Source organism: Malus sylvestris, chromosome 8, assembly GCF_916048215.2.
Source record: "Malus sylvestris chromosome 8, drMalSylv7.2, whole genome shotgun sequence".
Classification (NCBI taxonomy): Eukaryota; Viridiplantae; Streptophyta; class Magnoliopsida; order Rosales; family Rosaceae; genus Malus; species Malus sylvestris.
Window position 1 is genome coordinate 27,672,797 of NC_062267.1, and position 18,828 is coordinate 27,691,624.

General features: G+C 38.9%; 2 protein-coding genes across 2 annotated transcripts; one reads left to right on the plus strand and one right to left on the minus strand.

Moving 5' to 3' along the window:
• The first annotated feature begins 5,310 nt into the window (after window positions 1–5,310).
• On the plus strand, window positions 5,311–7,110 carry LOC126631030 (uncharacterized). The gene is made up of 2 exons (XM_050301191.1): window positions 5,311–5,337; window positions 5,973–7,110. The coding sequence occupies exons 1-2, from the start codon at window positions 5,328–5,330 to the stop codon at window positions 6,458–6,460; spliced, it is 498 nt and encodes a 165-aa protein (XP_050157148.1). The 5' UTR covers window positions 5,311–5,327; the 3' UTR covers window positions 6,461–7,110.
• A 10,031-nt stretch (window positions 7,111–17,141) lies between these two features.
• Window positions 17,142–18,434, minus strand: LOC126631029 (uncharacterized). Its single transcript, XM_050301190.1, has 2 exons — window positions 18,129–18,434; window positions 17,142–17,720 (listed from the first exon to the last, which is right to left on the minus strand). The coding sequence occupies exons 1-2, from the start codon at window positions 18,321–18,323 to the stop codon at window positions 17,319–17,321; spliced, it is 597 nt and encodes a 198-aa protein (XP_050157147.1). The 5' UTR covers window positions 18,324–18,434; the 3' UTR covers window positions 17,142–17,318.
• Between the last annotated feature and the right edge of the window lie 394 nt (window positions 18,435–18,828).

Consider the following 18,828-nt stretch of genomic DNA (forward strand, 5'->3'; position numbering starts at 1 on the left):
TATATAATATATGTAACTGAAAAAAAAAATAATCAAATTTTAATATGATGTAATTATTTGGATTTGATTTAAAATAGAAATTTATCATATATAATATATGTAACTGAAAAAAAAATAATCAAATTTTAATATGATGTAATTATTTGGACTTGATTTAAAATAGAAATTTATCATATAGAATATATGTAACTGAAAAAAAAATTAATCAAATTTTAATATGATGTAATTATTTGGACTTGATTTCTCTTTATACATATATTCTTCTTCCTATTTTCTAGTATTTCAGTTTAGTAAGTAATTTTAAATTTCGGAGACGAAATTCTTTTAAGAGGGGTAGATTGTTACACCCACCCCCAATTTAAATTGTATTTTCATTTATCTTACTTTTAAAATTATTTTTTGATCTTAATAGGTGTGCCCAGGGCCCACCTTGCTTTTGTGTCACCGTCTCTCTTTTCTCTCAGATATCTCTTTTCCCTCACTCTCTCATCTCTACCGTGCTCTCTCTCTCTGCACTCTCTCTGCACTCTCTGCACTCTCTCCTTCTCCCCGTGAACCAACCCACACGCCACACCCTCACTTTCACACCACTTAAACGGCGACACCCCCTCATCGCTCTCTGCACTCTCTCCTTCTCCCCGTGAACAACCCTCATTCTCCCTCTTCGCCCTCTCTGCACTCTCTGCACTCTCTGCACTCTCTCCTTCTCCCCGTGAACAACCCACACCCTCACTTCCACACCACATCAACGGCGACACCACCTCATCGCCATCTCCGTCTCTACGTCTCTGTCTCTGCCTCGGTCTCTCCGTCTCCGTCTCTCCCTCGGTCTCTCCGTCTCCATCTCTGCCTCGGTCTCTCCGTCTCCGTCTCTGCCTCGGTCTCTCCGTCTCCGTCTCTCCCTCGGTCTCTCCGTCTTCGTCTCTCCCGCGATCTGGATCCTTCTTCTTCGATCTGGTTTCTGGATCCTTCTTCTTCGATCGGGTTTCTGGATCCATCTTCTTCGATCTCTCTTCTCCCAAACACACACACACACAGAGATCGCCGTTGATCGTGGCTCAGGCGAAGTCAGAGGTGCGCCGCGGAGCAAGGATCGTTCGTATTCCGCTTCGTCAGGTGAGATTCCATGAAACCCTAAACCCTAATCTCTCCGACTTCACCTTGCCTTGAATCGTTTGTATATTTGTGAAATCTGATGTATATTTGTGAAATTAATGTTAAGATTTGTGTTTTTGCAAGGTTTTTGGGACGAAACCGGCCCGGGAATCGCCCCACGGTCTCCGGCGTTCTTCTCCGACGTCGCCTCGGATTCCGATTCCACCGTCCATGGATATTTCGCCGATAATTTCCAAATATCGCGATATTATCGATATTATCGATAATATCGCGATATTTGGCCGAAAACCCCACGGAAACCAGTTAAAATATCGCCGACCGGAAAAATCGATATTATCGGCGAAATATCGCCGATAATATCGATATTTAAATCTGTGGTTACAATCATTATGTTAAACATGATAACCAAAAGCATCAGTATGCATGACTTTTAATAGACTCAAAAAAAAGTAGCAATACAAAATTCAAAATACTGCTAAATAGTCAATAAGAACACTTACCCTCCGTTGGGAGGAGAAAAAAAACCTAAATTGATTATATAAATGCACTTGTTTGGATACATAAACATCAAATTAAGAAATTTCATGTGGAAAAAAATTTGAAATTTCATATAGATAGTTGTTATTTCTGTAATTTAATTAGCAAAGGGGAGAACATTCGTTGGCCCCCCACCTTGTCATGACCACCACTGCCACCTCCACCACTACCACCACCTATAGTGCCACCATATTCCAAGTTCCTTATTATCTTTCTTTTAAAACAAAACATGATACCACTTTTAAGTAAGAGGATGTATAAAGCTCAGTGTACTAGATCTGAGAATGAGTGAACGAATCAGAAAAAGAATTACAAAGAGAAGTGTGTTTCACATACTACTTTTCTTTCTTTACTTATGTTTACTTTTAATATGAGTAATGCTAGGGAGATCAAATTTTTAAATCAAATTTTGTAAATCAAATGATGTGGACGTTGATGATTTGATTATTACTTAAAGTGTTGATTAATGTACTTATTTTTTATTTGTGACAAATCATTTGATTTGCAAATTTAGTTTAAATATTAGGTCCCTAGCTAGCATTACTGACACACCCCGTCCCGAAGGAGGGCATGCTGGCCGTCACGTGAGAATGACGTAACCATTTGCACAGTACGAAAGCTTTAAGATACAATTTATAAGTTGATACACCCGAAGGTGAGTCCTAATTTTGTCCAATCTGTCAGAACACCGTCGAATTCCTCGTAGTCACCACACCTTTGTGATTCCTGAACCTGGAGGGGCGCAAAACCAAAATTGAGTGGGTCAGTAAAACAATTCTTTTAAAAATCCAAACATTTCTCAAAACGTTGTAACCCCTCTCCGTAAAACCTGTATACTTTCCCAGAAATGTAAAATATAAATATACATATATATTCTCAAAACTTCATTTTTACTATCTCAACATTTTTCTTTATCAATCATGCCATGCCATGTCTAATTCAACAGTTAAGTATGGATGCATCAACAATAATCATATCAGGTGCAAGAAAGTAATCAACCGGAGGCCCTCTAATAGCCCTGTACGGTTGCACCTAGAGCTCAAAATCTATCACTCTCACTCTGCCGGAGTCACCTCTGTGACCTGTACGGCCTTCTGCACATAAGTTACGCTCTAGTGCTTTCTCATCAATCATCTGTGCACATAATCTAAGGTCACCCACCAGTCGAAATCTCACTAACACTCTTCGACTGGCCCGTCGCACCCACTCCGCGTGGACTGTGCGACCAGCATCTACTTGGATCCAAGGCGAGCGTGCGATGCGGTGAATACTATAAGCACTAAACTATGGTGCAGGATTTGAGCTCAATATACATCAACATCATCATATCAGTATTTAAATACTCACCTGATACTCACCTGTGCGTCCGCCGCACCATTCATTCATATGCATCATATCTCAATTTCATACTTTTCATATCATTTCATGCATGGCAATTCGATTCACATTTCTATATACTTTTCATATAATTTTATACATTGCATTTAAAGCATACTTTCATTCAATTTCAATTTCTGGGAAAACGTCAAGTATATATATATACGGAAAACAAAACTGCCCACTCACCTGGAGTTCGCCCTACAACTCCCTAGCACAATACGCCAAGGCGTCATGACGATCGGCGCCTAAAACAATAATCAATTCCAACCTCAGAATTCATATCGATAGAATATATAACTTATATAAAATACGTCACTACGTAGTTCAATCCGGAAGATCCACCACTCAGATTTTAAATCCATAACTTCCAGAGGTCCACAATATATCTCTAGGATAACATCCTAAAATTTCATTACCATCCAACGGTCGGATCTCCGTCAATTTCCAAAACTAAGTGACGATTAACATTTTATTTTATGAACTTACAACTCCAATTCCGGAAGATCCGTAACTCGGATTCCCAATCCGTAAGTTCCAATAATCCTCAAACATTACGTATTGCAACGTATTAAAGTTTGGTAACGATCCAACGGTCGGATCATCAATTCACATTTTCACCTAATGCGAAAACTATAAAACGTTATTCGAACACCTAACCAACAATCCTTAATAACTTTCTCATACGGTGCTCAATTTGGGTATATGAATATACCACAGTGATCTACTCGACGTCACGGACGTCGACATATTTTTAAAATAATTTTTTACTGTAGCACGCGCCCCCACGCGCCAAGGAAGGCACGGGTCCACGCGCGCCCACGCGCACCTTCTTCCTCGCGGGTTCGCCGGACTGGTTTTTCCGGTGGCCGGAAAACTGGGGAATTTTCAAATGCTTCGTTCTCCTTCGTTTCTCAACCAGTTTCTTCGTATAATATATCAATTTAAAGCCCTCAACATGTAGAATCACAATATACTACTTTTAAGCTTCAAAAACAACTAAATCTCACCGGAAAAATCCAAGCAAAACCGGCCAAACTTAACCCTCGTGATCCCGACGTCCAAATCCTTCCAACGAAGCACTCCGAGCTTCCTTGGGACCTCACTAAGCTCACTATGAGCTTGGATTGTCCTAAAAATCAACCAATTCAAAGCTCATGAACAGTACACATTCACGGCAACTTTAGAAACTAGGGTTTTCGAAGTGAAACTTACCTTAAACTGGTACCTACGTGATCGTGGAGTCCTCAGGAGTGCAATGGTGGTTTTAAATCCGGCGTTGGTAATAGTTTTAGGTGGTTTTGATGGTTGCCCGTGTGTTCGAGAGGGTGAGAGAGAGAGAGTGAGGTCTGAGGAAGAGAAAGAGAGTATGAAGGACAGTATACGGGAAATGGGGAGGGAAATAAGGAATGGGGATCCCACGTGGTCCTTTTCCAATCCCCAACTCCAAACCACAAAATTTTAACCTAAAAATCTAAGTTCCATCCTTATTAAATTCCATTTTATTTTCAAAACTTAGGAACCTAGATAATTATCAACTTGAGCTTCACATACTTAGTATTTCTTAAGGGCAATTTCGTCCATTCACAGCCACGAATGTAATATTTTGGAACGGGCTGTGACAATTACCCTTTTAAAATATGAATTGAATAAATTAACAGTAAGAAGATAAACAAGACTAAGTGGATTTTGTTGTTGTTGGAGAGATCATTTCTCATTAAGAATTGAGGATGCAGATATGAAAATTATAAACCTATATATTGTAAAAACAAAAAAAGAGAATATATATATATACATATATATATATATATATATATATATATATATATATATATATATATATTAAGGTATAGCAGACTGCTTGCAAGGAAGAGTTAGATCGAAACAACAACAACTACAACAACAACAACATGTTAGCAACGTTCAAATATTTTCACTTAAGGTGGTCCACATATTAGTCATTAATATTTAGTTACTGATATTGGTAATTACTTAAGATATGAATTAGTCAAACAACCCACTCCAAGCATGACTCTAGTTGATTACATTTCACTAAGAGCATGACTCTAGTTGACAGATAAGAAGAGAGATTTTTACTCAGCGAATCCCTTGATGGTAGGGATTAGTGGAGTCAGTTTGTTTCCACGTGAGATTAAGGGGTCCCTAGCCTAGTCTTTATTAAGCCTTGCATTCCATCTGAGAAAGGTACTCAAGTGGCAATAGGCTAGAAGATCACTTAAACTATAGATACAGGAGCTTTCGATTTCGCTGTGCTGGAAACCTGCTGTTGGACGATCATGGCTGGAGGTTAGTACGAATTCTATTTTGCATATTACTGCGCTGAATGTGATCATAAAGATAATTAACATGTGGTATCAGAGCCACCTTCAGTACATATTGTTCACAATTCAGTTTTCCAAAGGCACGAAGTGATATTGTTTGATCGTGCTTAAGGGTTCAAACTTGTTTAATCTATTCATATTACGAGTTTCATTTCATTATTATATGAAAATTGTAAGTTGATGCCATATCCATGTATGTTATGAGGTTCTTTGAATTTAAACTCAGTAAGTTAATACATATATAATAGCTTCATGTTGATTTAAGATTAGCCGCAGCATCTTAAGTCTAAAGTGTGTGATTTATTCACGTAAGGAGTTCAGTTTTAATAAACATGAAATAAGGAATGAGGCATCTACAAATTACAGTAACCTAAATAACTACCCTACCCACAGGAAGAAAGTATTTAATATTAGTGAAAAGAAAAATGGCAATCTAGACATTTAAGTGTTAGTTTTCCTATTCCCACAGGTATGGATTTTTGGTTTAGATGTCTTGATTACCTTAAAGCTTATGTGAATTCTTGTGTTAAACAACCTTTGCCCACAGGAAGGTGTGAATTTACATTTCAAAAGCATGATTTGTTTGTTTTTGGTTTGCAGTTATCTCTTTTGATTCATCTCGTGTTCCAATGTTGTGTGGTGACAATTTTTCTAATTGGAAAGACAAAGTCCTGTTGGCTTTGGGGTGCATGGATCTCGACCTTGTTCTCCGTGGAGATGAACCACCCATGCCCACAGAATCAAGCACTCAAGAAAGCAAGGCTGTGTATAAGCGGTGGGAGCGATCTAATCGCTTAAGTCTAATACTCATCAAATCCAATGTGAGCAAGAGCATTCGGGGCTCAATCCCAGAATGTGATAAAGTGACAGATTTCATGAAAGCCATTGAAGAACAATTTGTGAAATCTAATAAGGCACTTGCTAGCACTCTGATGCAGAAACTTTCAGGCATGAAGTACGACAATTCCAAGAGTGTGCGTGAGCACATTATGGAAATGAGGGACATTGCAGCTCAACTTAAGTCCTTAGAGATAGAGATTTCTGAGTCATTCTTGGTCAATTTCATTCTTAATTCTCTCCCTCTTTGAGTATGGACCATTCAAGATTTCCTATAACACACATAAGGAAAAATGGTCTTCCAATGAACTTTTGACCATCTGTGTTCAAGAGGAAGAGAGATTGAAACTTGAGAAATTGGAAACTGCTCATCTGGTGATTAACGAGCATGAAGGTGCCAAGAAGGGCAAACCTTTTCCTAAGGTGAAAGGAAAGAAACCGATGAAGTGTTTTGCCGACAAGGATGCATGCTTCTTATGCAACAAGAAGGGACACAAGAAGAAAGAATGCGCCAAGTACAAGAAATGGCTGGAAAAGAAAGGTACTCTATTGGCTTATGTGTGTCATGAATCTTATTTTGTTGAGGCTCCTAATAATACATGGTGGATTGACTCTGGTGCTTCAATTCACATTACCAATGTCATGCAGGGGTTCCTAAACCACAGGAAGCCGAGGGGCAATGAGCAAAACTTCTACTTAAGAAATCGGATGTGCTCCAGTGTTAAAGCAGCGGGGACTTTTATAATAAAATTAGCATCTAATTTTAATTTAGATTTGGAAAATGTCTTTTATGTTCCGTCTTTTTCTAGAAATTTAATTTCAGTTTCAAAGTTGGTACTTTGTAATTTTAAGGTTTGCTTTGACAATCCAATAATAAGTTTATTTAAGAATGGTTTGAATATTGGTGATGGTGTTTTATCATATGGTTTATTTAAAATGAATTTTGTTTATACAATATTTAGGGTCTCGTATTTAGACCTCGTATAAATACTCGAGGGACTTAAATGTAATTATGTAATAAAGGAAGGGACAAATATGTAATTAGGGGAGGAGCCCTTATTATATAAAAGGGCATCCTCACCCTCACAAACCCTAAGCCTCTCTTATCTAGAGCAAAGCTCTCACACTCTCTCCCTCACAAATACTCTCAGAGAAATACAATCAGTGTGGACGTAGCCCAAACCTTGGGATGCACCACGATACATCTTGTGTTATTTACATTTATTGCAGATTCACGGTCGGATTTACGTTGTTCCAAGACCTCCGGTTTTGTGCATCAACATTTGGCGCCGTCTGTGGGAATCGATACGAAAGGTTGTGTCGGTTCTCTTTCATTTTTTCACTTCCGCCGTGGATCTGCAAAATCTGCAGAAACCCAAGAACCGAACACCTACATAGTCACTGCAAAATCAATGGAAACACAGTCACATTCCTTCTTTCTCTCTCCTATCACTAACCCACACAGAAAAACAGTCACAGCCTCTCTCTTTCTCAAATCGTATATGAAAATGGGGCAGATGGGTACACTGTTCACTAGTTGGACTGGCTGCTTTGCCGATAAATTCAACCGATCGATGAGTCACGAGTCATCGCTGAGTCACCAGTCTGAGGCGGCTGCCAAAGTGGATGGTGATAGGAAGGAATCGAAGAACATGATCTCGTCCGAGACGGTTGAGGCTGAAATCTTCTTTTTCGAGCCGAGTCTGAGTCGGCTCGCAAACGAACGGAGTCTGTCAGGATCAGGAGACTGTCGCACGAACTCCAACATCCTTGTTTGTCTTGGCCGTAGTGATGAATCCTGTAGTAGCGATCTTGAAGTTCTTCTGGGAAGTGTGGCTCCTTGTGTGTTATATGGAAACAATGCGGAGAAACTTGGATCTGCTCCTGGGACGTTAGCAAATCACTGCTTGCCATATTCACTGCCATCTGTCGCAAATTCAACCTAGAGGTGAGAGCACCAGAGGTCCCACTCTGTCTCGCCATAGCGCTCGAGGGTCTCGTCGGTGGCTTGGAAAAGATGGTCTACTTTGTTTGGCATTCCTCACCTCTTAAGATAGAGAGCATCATTCCTATAACCAGGTGAATCATCCTCCTCCGAGCCCTAATTTTCAACAACCCAAAAGCCCAAATCAATGGAACAATCCCAATCAAGGATGCCCACAACCTGGAAACCGTAATCAGTCCATGTGTTTGGGCCTAAAGTTGCTGTCAGTGACGGGAACCAGCGACCAAATCAGCACCGCCGCCGCCACCTCTAATGTCGTCACTGTACTCGGCACGAACGACGAAATTGCGATTGGTTCGCAGGTGAAAATGTTTCCTTTGGGTTTGGGCCTTGGCAAACACCACAAAACCTCACGCGCCTTCAGTTGACATCCACTGCCTGTGAAGGAGGTGGATAGAGGAGCAAAGCAAATCGCCATTAGATTTGAGAGACCCACTTAGAAATTACAGAAAGAGGCGCAGTGGAAAGAGATCAAGAAAAAACAAAAGATAAGCCTATTATTATAATTCTTTTTATCTGCCAGGTGAAGAGACATAAAGAAGTGCAGCAAACGGAGAAAGCAAAAAACCATGCAGCAGAGAAAAATAAAAAGATCAAAGCAAAAGTGAAAAAAAAAAGGGGAAAGAGAAAAGAAGAAAAGTAAAAGATTTTCCTATTATTATTCCTTCTGTCTGCTAGGTGAAGAGACAGAGAGTGTGCAGCAGAAAATCACAAGAAAAAGCAAGGAATAAACACCTTACCAGAATGATGTAATTTATTTTCCTTATCTTTCGGAAATATCTGTATAAACCCCATCAAAGGGTAATATGTATAAACCCCATCATAGGGTAATATGTATAAACCCCATCAAAGGGTTAAAAAAAAAAAAAAAAAGGCAAAGCCTAAAATAAATGGGCTGGCATGTTGTGGAGAGCAAAGGCCCATAAGCCCAAAATAGCACCAACCAGGTCATCAAAAGTCCGCCCAGTACTCCCTAATTATTCGGCAACCTGCCGTTATTACCATTAACCAGGTGACCAAAAGTACGCCCAGTACTCCACAATTATTCGGCAACCCGCCACTATTACCACCAACCAGGTGATCAAAAGTACGCCCAGTACTCCAAAATTATTTGGCAACCCGCCGCTATTGCCACCAACCAGGTGATGAGATGTACAACCCATACTCTAATTTGGCAACTAGCCATTCATGCCACCAACCAGGTGATCAAAAGTATGCCCAGTACTCCAAATTATACATGAGCATTACTCATGTCATTCATACATAAACATTCATGAGCATCACTCATGACAATCATACATAAACATTCATGACCATCATTCATGTCAACATTCATGAGCATCACTCATGACAACATTCATGAGCATCACTCATGTCAATCAACATAAACATTCATGAGCATCACTCATGTCAATCAGCTTCAAAAGCTTCATTTATAGAGCTCTAGCTTCAAAAGCTTCATTTATAAAAGCTCCAGCTTCGAAAGCTTCATTTACAAAACTCTAGCTTCAAAAACTTCATTTACAGAGCTCTAGCTTCAAAAGCTTCATTTACAAAAGCTCCAGCTTTGAAAGCTTCATTTACAGAACTCTAGCTTCAAAGTTTCACTTGCAAAGCTTCACCTACAAAGCTTCACCTACAAAGCTTCAGTGCAAGGTATATAAATACCGCCTCCGAACAACCGCCACTTCGGCCCATACATGGATTCAATTTGAAAGTCTCAAACCAACAGACTCTATTGACCGAAGACTTGGGGGACTATATTATGTACCATATATTAGGCCTCAACTGGGCCTCATGAAAAATACTTGGGGGACTTAGCCCATTATTTATGTATTAAGGAGCGATCCCTTATTCTATAAAAGGGACTCCCTTACTTTTCATTAGAGAGCACCCATTATTCATGTACTGAAGAGCGAGTCCTTATTTTATAAAAGGGACTCCCTCATCATCGTTAAAGAGCAACGCCGCCAGCTGAGCAACCGTCACGCCGCGAGCATCACTCCTAACCCATCACTTACGTATTGAGGAGCGAGCCCTTATTCTATAAAAGGGACTCCCTCACCACTATTAGAGAGCATCGCCGCCTACTGAGCAACCTCCTCGCCGCAAGCATCAACTCTAGCCCATCATTTATGTATTGAGGAACAAGCCCTTATTCTATAAAAGGGACTCCCTCACCATCATTAGAGAGCATAAACTCTAGCTCATCATTCATGTATTGAGAAGCGAGCCATTATTATATAAAAGGGACTCCATCATCTTCAAACGCCACAAGCAGAGCCAACCAAGGCAACATAAGCCACGAGCCGAACAGCCTCGCAGTGTGTACTACTTCTAGTTGAGTGTCATTTCAGATTGAGCACTGTCTCATATTGAGCATCAGTTCAAGACAACATCTAGTTACTTCGGCCCACACATGGACTGAATTTCAAGTCTCCAGCCAAAAGACTCTCTTGACTGAAGACTTGGGGGACTACTGTTTATACCATATTTAGGGCCTCGTATAAATACTCGAGGGACTTAAATGTAATTATGTAATAAAGGAAGGGGCAAATATGTAATTAGGGGAGGAGCCCTTATTCTATAAAAGGGCATCCTCACCCTCACAAACCTTAAGCCTCTCCTATCTAGAGCAAAGCTCTCACACTTTCTCCCTCACAAATACTCTCAGAGAAATACAATCAGTGTGGACGTAGCCCAAACCTTGGGGTGAACCACGATACATCTTTTGTTATTTACATTTCTTACAGATTCACGGTCGGATTTACGTTGTTCCAAGACCTCCGGTTTTGTGCATCAACAAATTTAGACCCCATGCATGAGTGTAATCTTTCAACAATGCCTGACAATGTTGGTACTAAACGATGTATTATTAATGAAACTCCTCAAAGCTTTGGCATAAAAGATTAGGTCATATCTTCATGGAGAGAATCAAGAGATTAGTAAATGATGGAGTCTTGATGTCTTTTGATTTTACTGATTATGGGACTTGTAGAGATTGCATAAAGGGAAAGCAAACCAACAAGTCCTCTAAAGGTGCCAAAAGGAGTTCGGAGTTGCTTGAGACCATACATACTGATCTTTGTGGACCTTTTCCGACCCCATGTCTAAATGGTCAAAAATATTTCATCTCATTTATAGATGATCATTCCCGCTTTATGTATCTTTACCTTTTAAATGATAAGGCTAAAGCACTAAGTGCTTTTAAAACATATAAAGTGGAGGTAGAGAAACAAAAGGAGAGGAAAATTAAAATCATAAGGTCTGATATGGGTGGAGAATTTTATGGAAGGTACACAGAAAAGGGACAAATGCCAGGTCCATTTGCTAAGTTCCTTGAAGAAGAGGGTATTATTGCACAATATACAATGCATGGCACACCACAACAAAATGGTTTGGCCGAAAGAAGGAACCGTACACTTATGGACATGGTAAGGAGCATGATTAGCAATTCAAGTCTCCCTTTATCCATGTAGAGTGAAGCCTTAAAGACCGCTGTGTATGTTTTAAATAGGGTTCCATCTAAAGTCGTTCCTAAAACACCATTTGAAATTTGGAATGAATGGAAACCTAGCTTAAGACACCTACACGTATGGGGTTGTCCAATTGAAGTGAGTTTATAATCCACAATTAAATAAACTTGATTCAAGAACAGTAAGTGGTTTTTTCATAGGCTATCTACCTAATTCGAAAGGATTCAAATTCTTTTGTCCTTCACACACACCTAGAATTGTTGAAGATAGAAATGCTAAATTTCTTGTAGATCATGAGCTTAGTGGGAGTGAATTTCCTCGTAATATAGAAATTGAGGAAATTAGTGAGGCTAATGAGTCTTATTCGAAAGAAGGAAGAGTGGTTGTTTTTCAAGAGAATCATTCAATTGATACTCCTAAAATACAACCTGTTCAAGTGGAACCACTCCATGAAGAACAAGCTCATGAAGAAGTTACTCCTCAAAATGAACAAATTGAAGATCAGGGAGTAGTTATAAGGAAATCTACAAAAATAAAGAAGCCTGCCATTTCTAGCGATTATGTTGTATTCCTACAAGAGTCTGACTATGATGTTGGACCACTAAATGATCCCTGCTCGTTTTCCCAAGCCATGAATGGACCAAATTCTAATCTTTGGTATAATGCCATGCAAGAAGAAATGGAATCTATGGCTAAAAATCAAGTCTAGGAGGTCGTTGAACTACCTAGTGGGCATTCAACTATTGGATGCAAATGGGTCTATAAGACCAAAAGAAATGCATCAGGTAGTATCGAACAATATAAGGCGAAACTTGTAGCTATGTGTTTCACTCAAAAGGAAGGCATTGATTACCATTAGACCTTCTCTCCGATTTCAAAGAAGGATTCATTTAGAATAGTGATGGCTTTAGTAGCTCATTTTGATTTAGAGTTACATCAAATGGATGTAAAAACGACATTCCTGAAGGAGATCTTGAAGAAGAGGTATACATGAAACAGCCAGAATGTTTCTTTGACAAAAAGAAAAGTCATTTAGTTTGCAAATTAAGAAAATCCATATACGGACTAAAACAGGCTTCCCGCCAATGGTATTTAAAGTTTGAAAATGTAATTACCTCTTATGGTTTTGAGGCTAATATTGTCGATGAATGTGTATAACTTAAAATAAGTGGGAGTTAATTTATAATTTTAGTTTTGTATGTGGATGATATTTTACTTGCAAGCAGTGACTTGGGTTTAATGCATCAGACGAAAAATTTTCTTTCACAAAATTTTGATATGAAGGATATGGGTGAAGCCTCTTATGTCATTGGCATAGAGATTCACAGAAATAGAACTCTACAAACATTAAGCCTATCTTAAAAGCCCTACATTGAAAGGGTTTTGGAAAGATTCAAGATGAAAGATTGTTCGCCTAGTATTGCACCCATTGTCAAAGGAGATAAGTTCAGTCTTAATCAGTGTCCAAGGAATGACTTGGAGCTAGAACAAATGAGGAATATACCCTATGCTTCAGCTGTTGGCAGTCTAATGTATGCACAAGTGTGTACAAGACTTGATATAGGATTTGCAGTTGGAATGTTGGGTAGATACCAAAGTAATCCAGGCTTGGAGCATTGGAAGGCTGCTAAGAAAGTCATAAGATATTTACAAGGAACCAAGGAATATAGGCTTACGTACAAACACTCTGACCTTTTAGAAGTAGTTGGTTATTCAGACTCGGACTTCGTTGGTTGTGTAGACTCAAGAATGTCTACTTTAGGATACATCTATCTCCTTGCTGGAGGAGCTGTGTCTTGGAGGAGCGCCAAGCAAACTTTAGTTGCTTATTCTACCAAGGAAGCAGAATACATTGCTGTTTTTGAAGCTTCTGCGCATGCGAATTGGTTAAGGAATTTTATCACAGGTTTAAAGATTGTCAATAGTATTGCAAGGCCTTTGAAGATTTACTATGATAATATGGCTGCAGTTTGTTTCGCAAAGAACAATAAAAGTGGAAGCCACAATAAGCATATTGACATCAAGTATTTGGTTGTCAGAAGACATGTGAGAAATGGTGAAATTTCTATTGAACATATAAGCACTCAACAAATGATGGCAGACCCTATGACTAAAGGTTTGCCGACAAATTTGTATAAGAGTCATGTGGGTAATATGGGAATCATTGAATCATCTTTGTAATTAATTGTTGAGCTTTGTATTTAAGTATTTTGAATTCAATAAAGCATTTTATTTTTGTGCACAATAAAGTTTTTCAATTCAATGTCATTGATAAAGAAGGACCGAGAATAACAAGTTAAAGTTGTTCATGTAGGACTCAAACAGAGAGTTTCAAATATTGTAATACATGGAAGGGAATGACTTGGTTTTGAGTCTTGACCGCAATGATTCATGTTTGAGATGTTCTATTTGGGTTATGTTTCTTGTCATTATTTGTCTGGGAAGTTTTGATTGAGCTATCTATCTATTCAGGTCTATATCATTCTTGATGTTAATACGTGGACCAAGTGGGAGAATGTTAGCAACGTTCAAATATTTTCACTTAAGGTGGCCCACATATTAATCATTAATATTTAGTTACTGATATTGGTAATTACTTAAGATATGAATTAGTCAAACAACCCACTCCAAGCATGACTCTAGTTGACTACATTTCACTAAGAGCATGACTCTAGTTGACAGATAAGAAGAGAGATTTTTACTCAGCGAATCCCTTGATGGTAGGGATTAGTGGAGTCGGTTTGTTTCCACGTGAGATTAAGGGGTCCCTAGCCTAGCCTATATAAAGCCTTGCATTCCATCTGAGAAAAGTACCCAAGTGGCAATAGGCTAGAAGATCACTTAAACTAGAGATACAGGAGCTTTCGATTTCGCTGTGCCGCTGGAAACCTGCTGTTGGACGATCATGGCTGGAGGTTGGTACGAATTCTATTTTGCATATTACTGCGCTGAATGTGATCATAAAGATAATTAACACAACAGAAGTCTTATTCCACTAAATAAGATCAATTATATGAATCCAAAATCAAAGTGTTGATAAAACAAATTGAAAAAGTTCTTAATTGTTCCAACATGGATAAACCCAACAATAAACAGTAACAAATGAATTTCAAGTAAAAGAAGAACTCAGTACGAATAAAATTACACGATCATGCTTACCGCCTTGAGCAATGTCCCGATAGACTTATCAGGGCCTGCGAGAGCCACAGCATCATCCTCCACTTTGGTCGTCGAAGGGGCATCGACGTGATCTCGTTGCTTTGGCAATGGCGTAGGACCTTCTTTCACGGCATCCTTCCCATCGGCGCAGCCACAATTTCCCATACTGTTCCCCATTTTTACACCACCAACAACATGAAGAAGAGGGACAAGATGTAGAGGAAGAATAAAAGAGATGAAAATATAGGATATGATTATGATAAGATTACGGCCTAGGGTTCGGGTTATGTTTGTGTGTATATATAGGGCTCCAATTTAGGGCCGCATTCACCCTTCTTTCTAAGACCTAAAATTTTGCGATTCAAATCCAATACTTTATTGGCAGAAAGTAGTAGTTCACTTGCTTGGATATGTCTTTCCTTTTTTGTTTTTTCTTTACGGATTAATTACCATTCCCTACCTGGGTTGACCTGTCAAATATCATTCCTTTTTTGGTCTCTTTATGGATTAATTACCATTCCCTACCTGGGTTGACCTGTCAAATATCATTCCTTTTTTCATTTTGATATCAAAATATCAATACTGTGGAACAAGAGATTCGCAGAAAACTGATGAAGATTTCTTATATTTTAAGGAATGCTATCTCCACACATTTTTACTTTTCACATATTTTTCTTAAATTTCGATTGTCGGATATAATGAATTAAATAAGATTAATGACAAAAAATTAACTAGTGTGTGAGAGTAAAAATAAGTGTGTGAATAGTGCGGTCTTATTTTATTATTATTTAAAAAATGGATTAAAAAAATTTTGGTCACTATGTTTTAGGTTAAAATCTAGTTTGGTGATTGTGAAATTTAACCAATTTGGTCCCCAACACCACCTCTCTCTCTCTCTCTCTCCCCCTTCCCGCCAACCACCAACCCAGGCTGAAAGGTTGCTATCGAGGTTTATCTTTAAAAAAGGGTTGCTGAAAAATTGGTTTGCCATGGTCTAAGACAGTGTGTACCAGCGTTTAGGGGTGGGACTTAGACGGTGAGAGGTGAAGTGATACAGATAGTAAGCTGTTGACTTTTAGGGGCATTTCATAAATAGGCCAAAATATGAAAATGCTCCGAACTCGCAAGCGTATATATGTGCAATATACTATCAATTAGTGTTCAAAATATGGGGCGAACGAAATTTAGAACATTGCTATCAATCCAAACTTATTTAGAGAGAAAGGAGACTCTGACTTTGACAACCACAATTCCCAAGAGTTTAAATTCTCTTCAAAACATTTGTGTTGAATTTCAGAATTTGTATATTGATCATAGTATGAGATTTAGTAAGGAAGCTCTTAGAGCAGTTCCACCGGGGAACTGATAGGCCAGCACACAGCCAAAAAACCAGCCCACCACCCAGGCTATATACTCTAGCCCAGCATTTTGACCGGCAACCAGCCCAAGCCAGGCAAGAGACCGGCCAAAAATCGACAGACCCACATGTCGGGCCATCTGACTTCAGTTGGGTCATCTGATGTCAGCCGAGTCATCAACCTCCCGCTCGATCAACACGTCGCAGAGAGATCTTGGTGCAGAGCTCCTCGCGGCTGAAGTTGATTCTGGGTTCTTGGTGCAGAGCTCCTCGGGGCTGAGGTTGATTCCAGGGCGGAGGGAGATCAAAGACGATAGAAGAAGAAGCACAGCAACCACCGCCAAGAAAACCAAAACCGGGTATGAGGAGGGGGCTTCTCTACTGCAATAGTGATGATGTCCCATTAAAGATTCAATGGCCTTTGTCAATGGAAGTTGATTTTTCTGCAGAGAAACAAAGTGGATGGAATTTGAAATTTGAAACCCAATTGACATATAAACAAGGACTTGTGTATATCAGGGAAGAAAAAGAAGGAGTCTAGGAGACCCTTTTGAGAAAAGTGGGAAGAAGAATTAAAAATTAAATTATTATTTTATAATAAAAATTAATAATATTTTAATAAAATTGACTTGGCTATTTAGTTTTTGGGGTGAAGATGTATTTGATATATTATTGTTCATTGGGGTCTATCACTATTCACTGAGTGGATAAAGGCACTGGGTGCTGGCGTATTTGTGTTAGGGGTGGAATTGCTCTTATATATAGAGAGCCAAGGTGACCGGCAACAACCCTATGGAAAAAGGACATACCATCCTTGTTTGTAACAACTACAACAACTCCATGATTTAAGCCCTAAAAGCCAGGACACACCTTAAATCCAAATTACAAGAAAAGTAACACTAAAATTAAGGAGAAAGTTGATGAGGTGAGAATGATTGACAAGGGAAGGGTAAGAGGTAAGGTTGTAGCCATCACTCTAACCCATGACTAGCTATAGTGATAGCTACAACCTATAACCTTATAATCCATTTCAATAAATTGGAAACACAAAGTTGTAAATAATGTTCAAGTTACAAGCCCACAGTCACTCCCCCTTATAAGCAGGTTTAATTTCAAATTTGGTCCTTCACTTCAGGATTTGTCTCCTTGATCTTTTCTGGGTTTGTTTCCTTAGTCTCTTCTGCTTTTGTCTCCTTGATCTCTTCTGCTTTTGTCTCCTTCACCTCTTGGGGTTTCTTGATCTCCTCAATATCAGATTTCTTGTCTTCTTGGGTAACTACAGCTGCTGCTGCTGCCTCAGGTGCTTTCTCGAGCTCAACTGCCATCTCCTCTTTCTTCTCAATGGCCTTTGTCTTTTCTTCCGCTTCTTCTAGCTTTGCCGCAACTTCAGCTGTCTTCTCTTCTTTTAGCTTTGTTGCAACTTCAGCTGTCTTCTCTTCTTCTAGCTTTGCCGCAACTTCAGCTGTCTTCTCTTCTTCTAGCTTTGCCGCAACTTGGGCTGTCTTCTCTTCTTCCTGAGTTCATAGATTAAGGGATGTATCAATAATAAGTACATCCATAAAATTACGAAAAGAGATGTGGGAATATGAAATTGGAATGAATGAAATACTTGTGAGGGAAACTTAACTTAATTTGTAATTGTAAGCATACAAATCTTATAAACTAACATAGGAAATTATGTAAAAATGTATCTAACATGTCCAAAACATATGCAAGTTTTGTTATGTTTGATTCAATAATTGACGTCGATGAAATTTGAAGTTAGGACTCAAAACCTACGCAAGCCGCTAAATCAAATGGTGATATATACGTCGAATACATGCATGCATCTCTGCGTCCATATTCCATATAACTATATAGGAAATTCATCTTAATTGGCCTATAATTAAATTAAAGAAATTAAAAGAATTATTACTGTATACCTCCTTGAGCAAGGCCCCAAGAGAGGGTTGCTTGTTATGACCACCATCGTTATTTTGTTCATCCTTGTTTTCTTCCTGCAGCTGCTCAGCATTCACATCCTTGGCCTGAACCGATTCCTCCTTCCTGGGCTCGGGTACTGGGACTGCAGCAGCATCATCACCCTTGGTCTTTGGTTCACTAGCACAATTACCCATGTTAATTTCTTTGATTTCGATCGAGAAAGGTCTTCTTTCCCTCTCTACGTTTTAGTGAGAGAAAGGTTGAAGATCGATCGAGAATATTAGAGTAGTTGTGACAGATACAACATAATTGTGTTTGACGTTTTATAGAGGGTCGATTAATGTGTGGGATAGCTATCAAAATCTCAACGCCAGCCATTCTTTCGATGGTGCGGAACATTTTTAGGAAGCCAACGGTGGTTATCATTTGAGTTTTATCCATATTTAGCATGCAACATCAAACTTAGCTCTTAACATGTTGGATGATTATCTATAGATGACATGCTGTAAATTGTATCTATACATCAATCATTTTATCTGAATTTCATTGAGAAGAAATTAAGAAAGAAAAATATTTTTTTTAATGTATTTAGTTATAGAATTTTACTATAAATCTGTCTGTTTACCTGTTTACAGATATGGATCGGTATATATGACTGTTCATCCCTTCGTACCAAAAAAATAAGGAAAACGGAGAGAG

What these genes read in the sequence shown, in the direction of transcription:
- LOC126631029 (XM_050301190.1), bottom strand. Translation starts at nt 18,323, where the DNA reads ATGGGTAATTGTGCTAGTGAACCAAAGACCAAGGGTGATGATGCTGCT. An exon ending in TTGGGGCCTTGCTCAAGGAG is followed by an intron (nt 17,721 to 18,128) that starts GTATACAGTAAT and finishes CTATGAACTCAG; the next exon opens with GAAGAAGAGAAGACAGCCCA.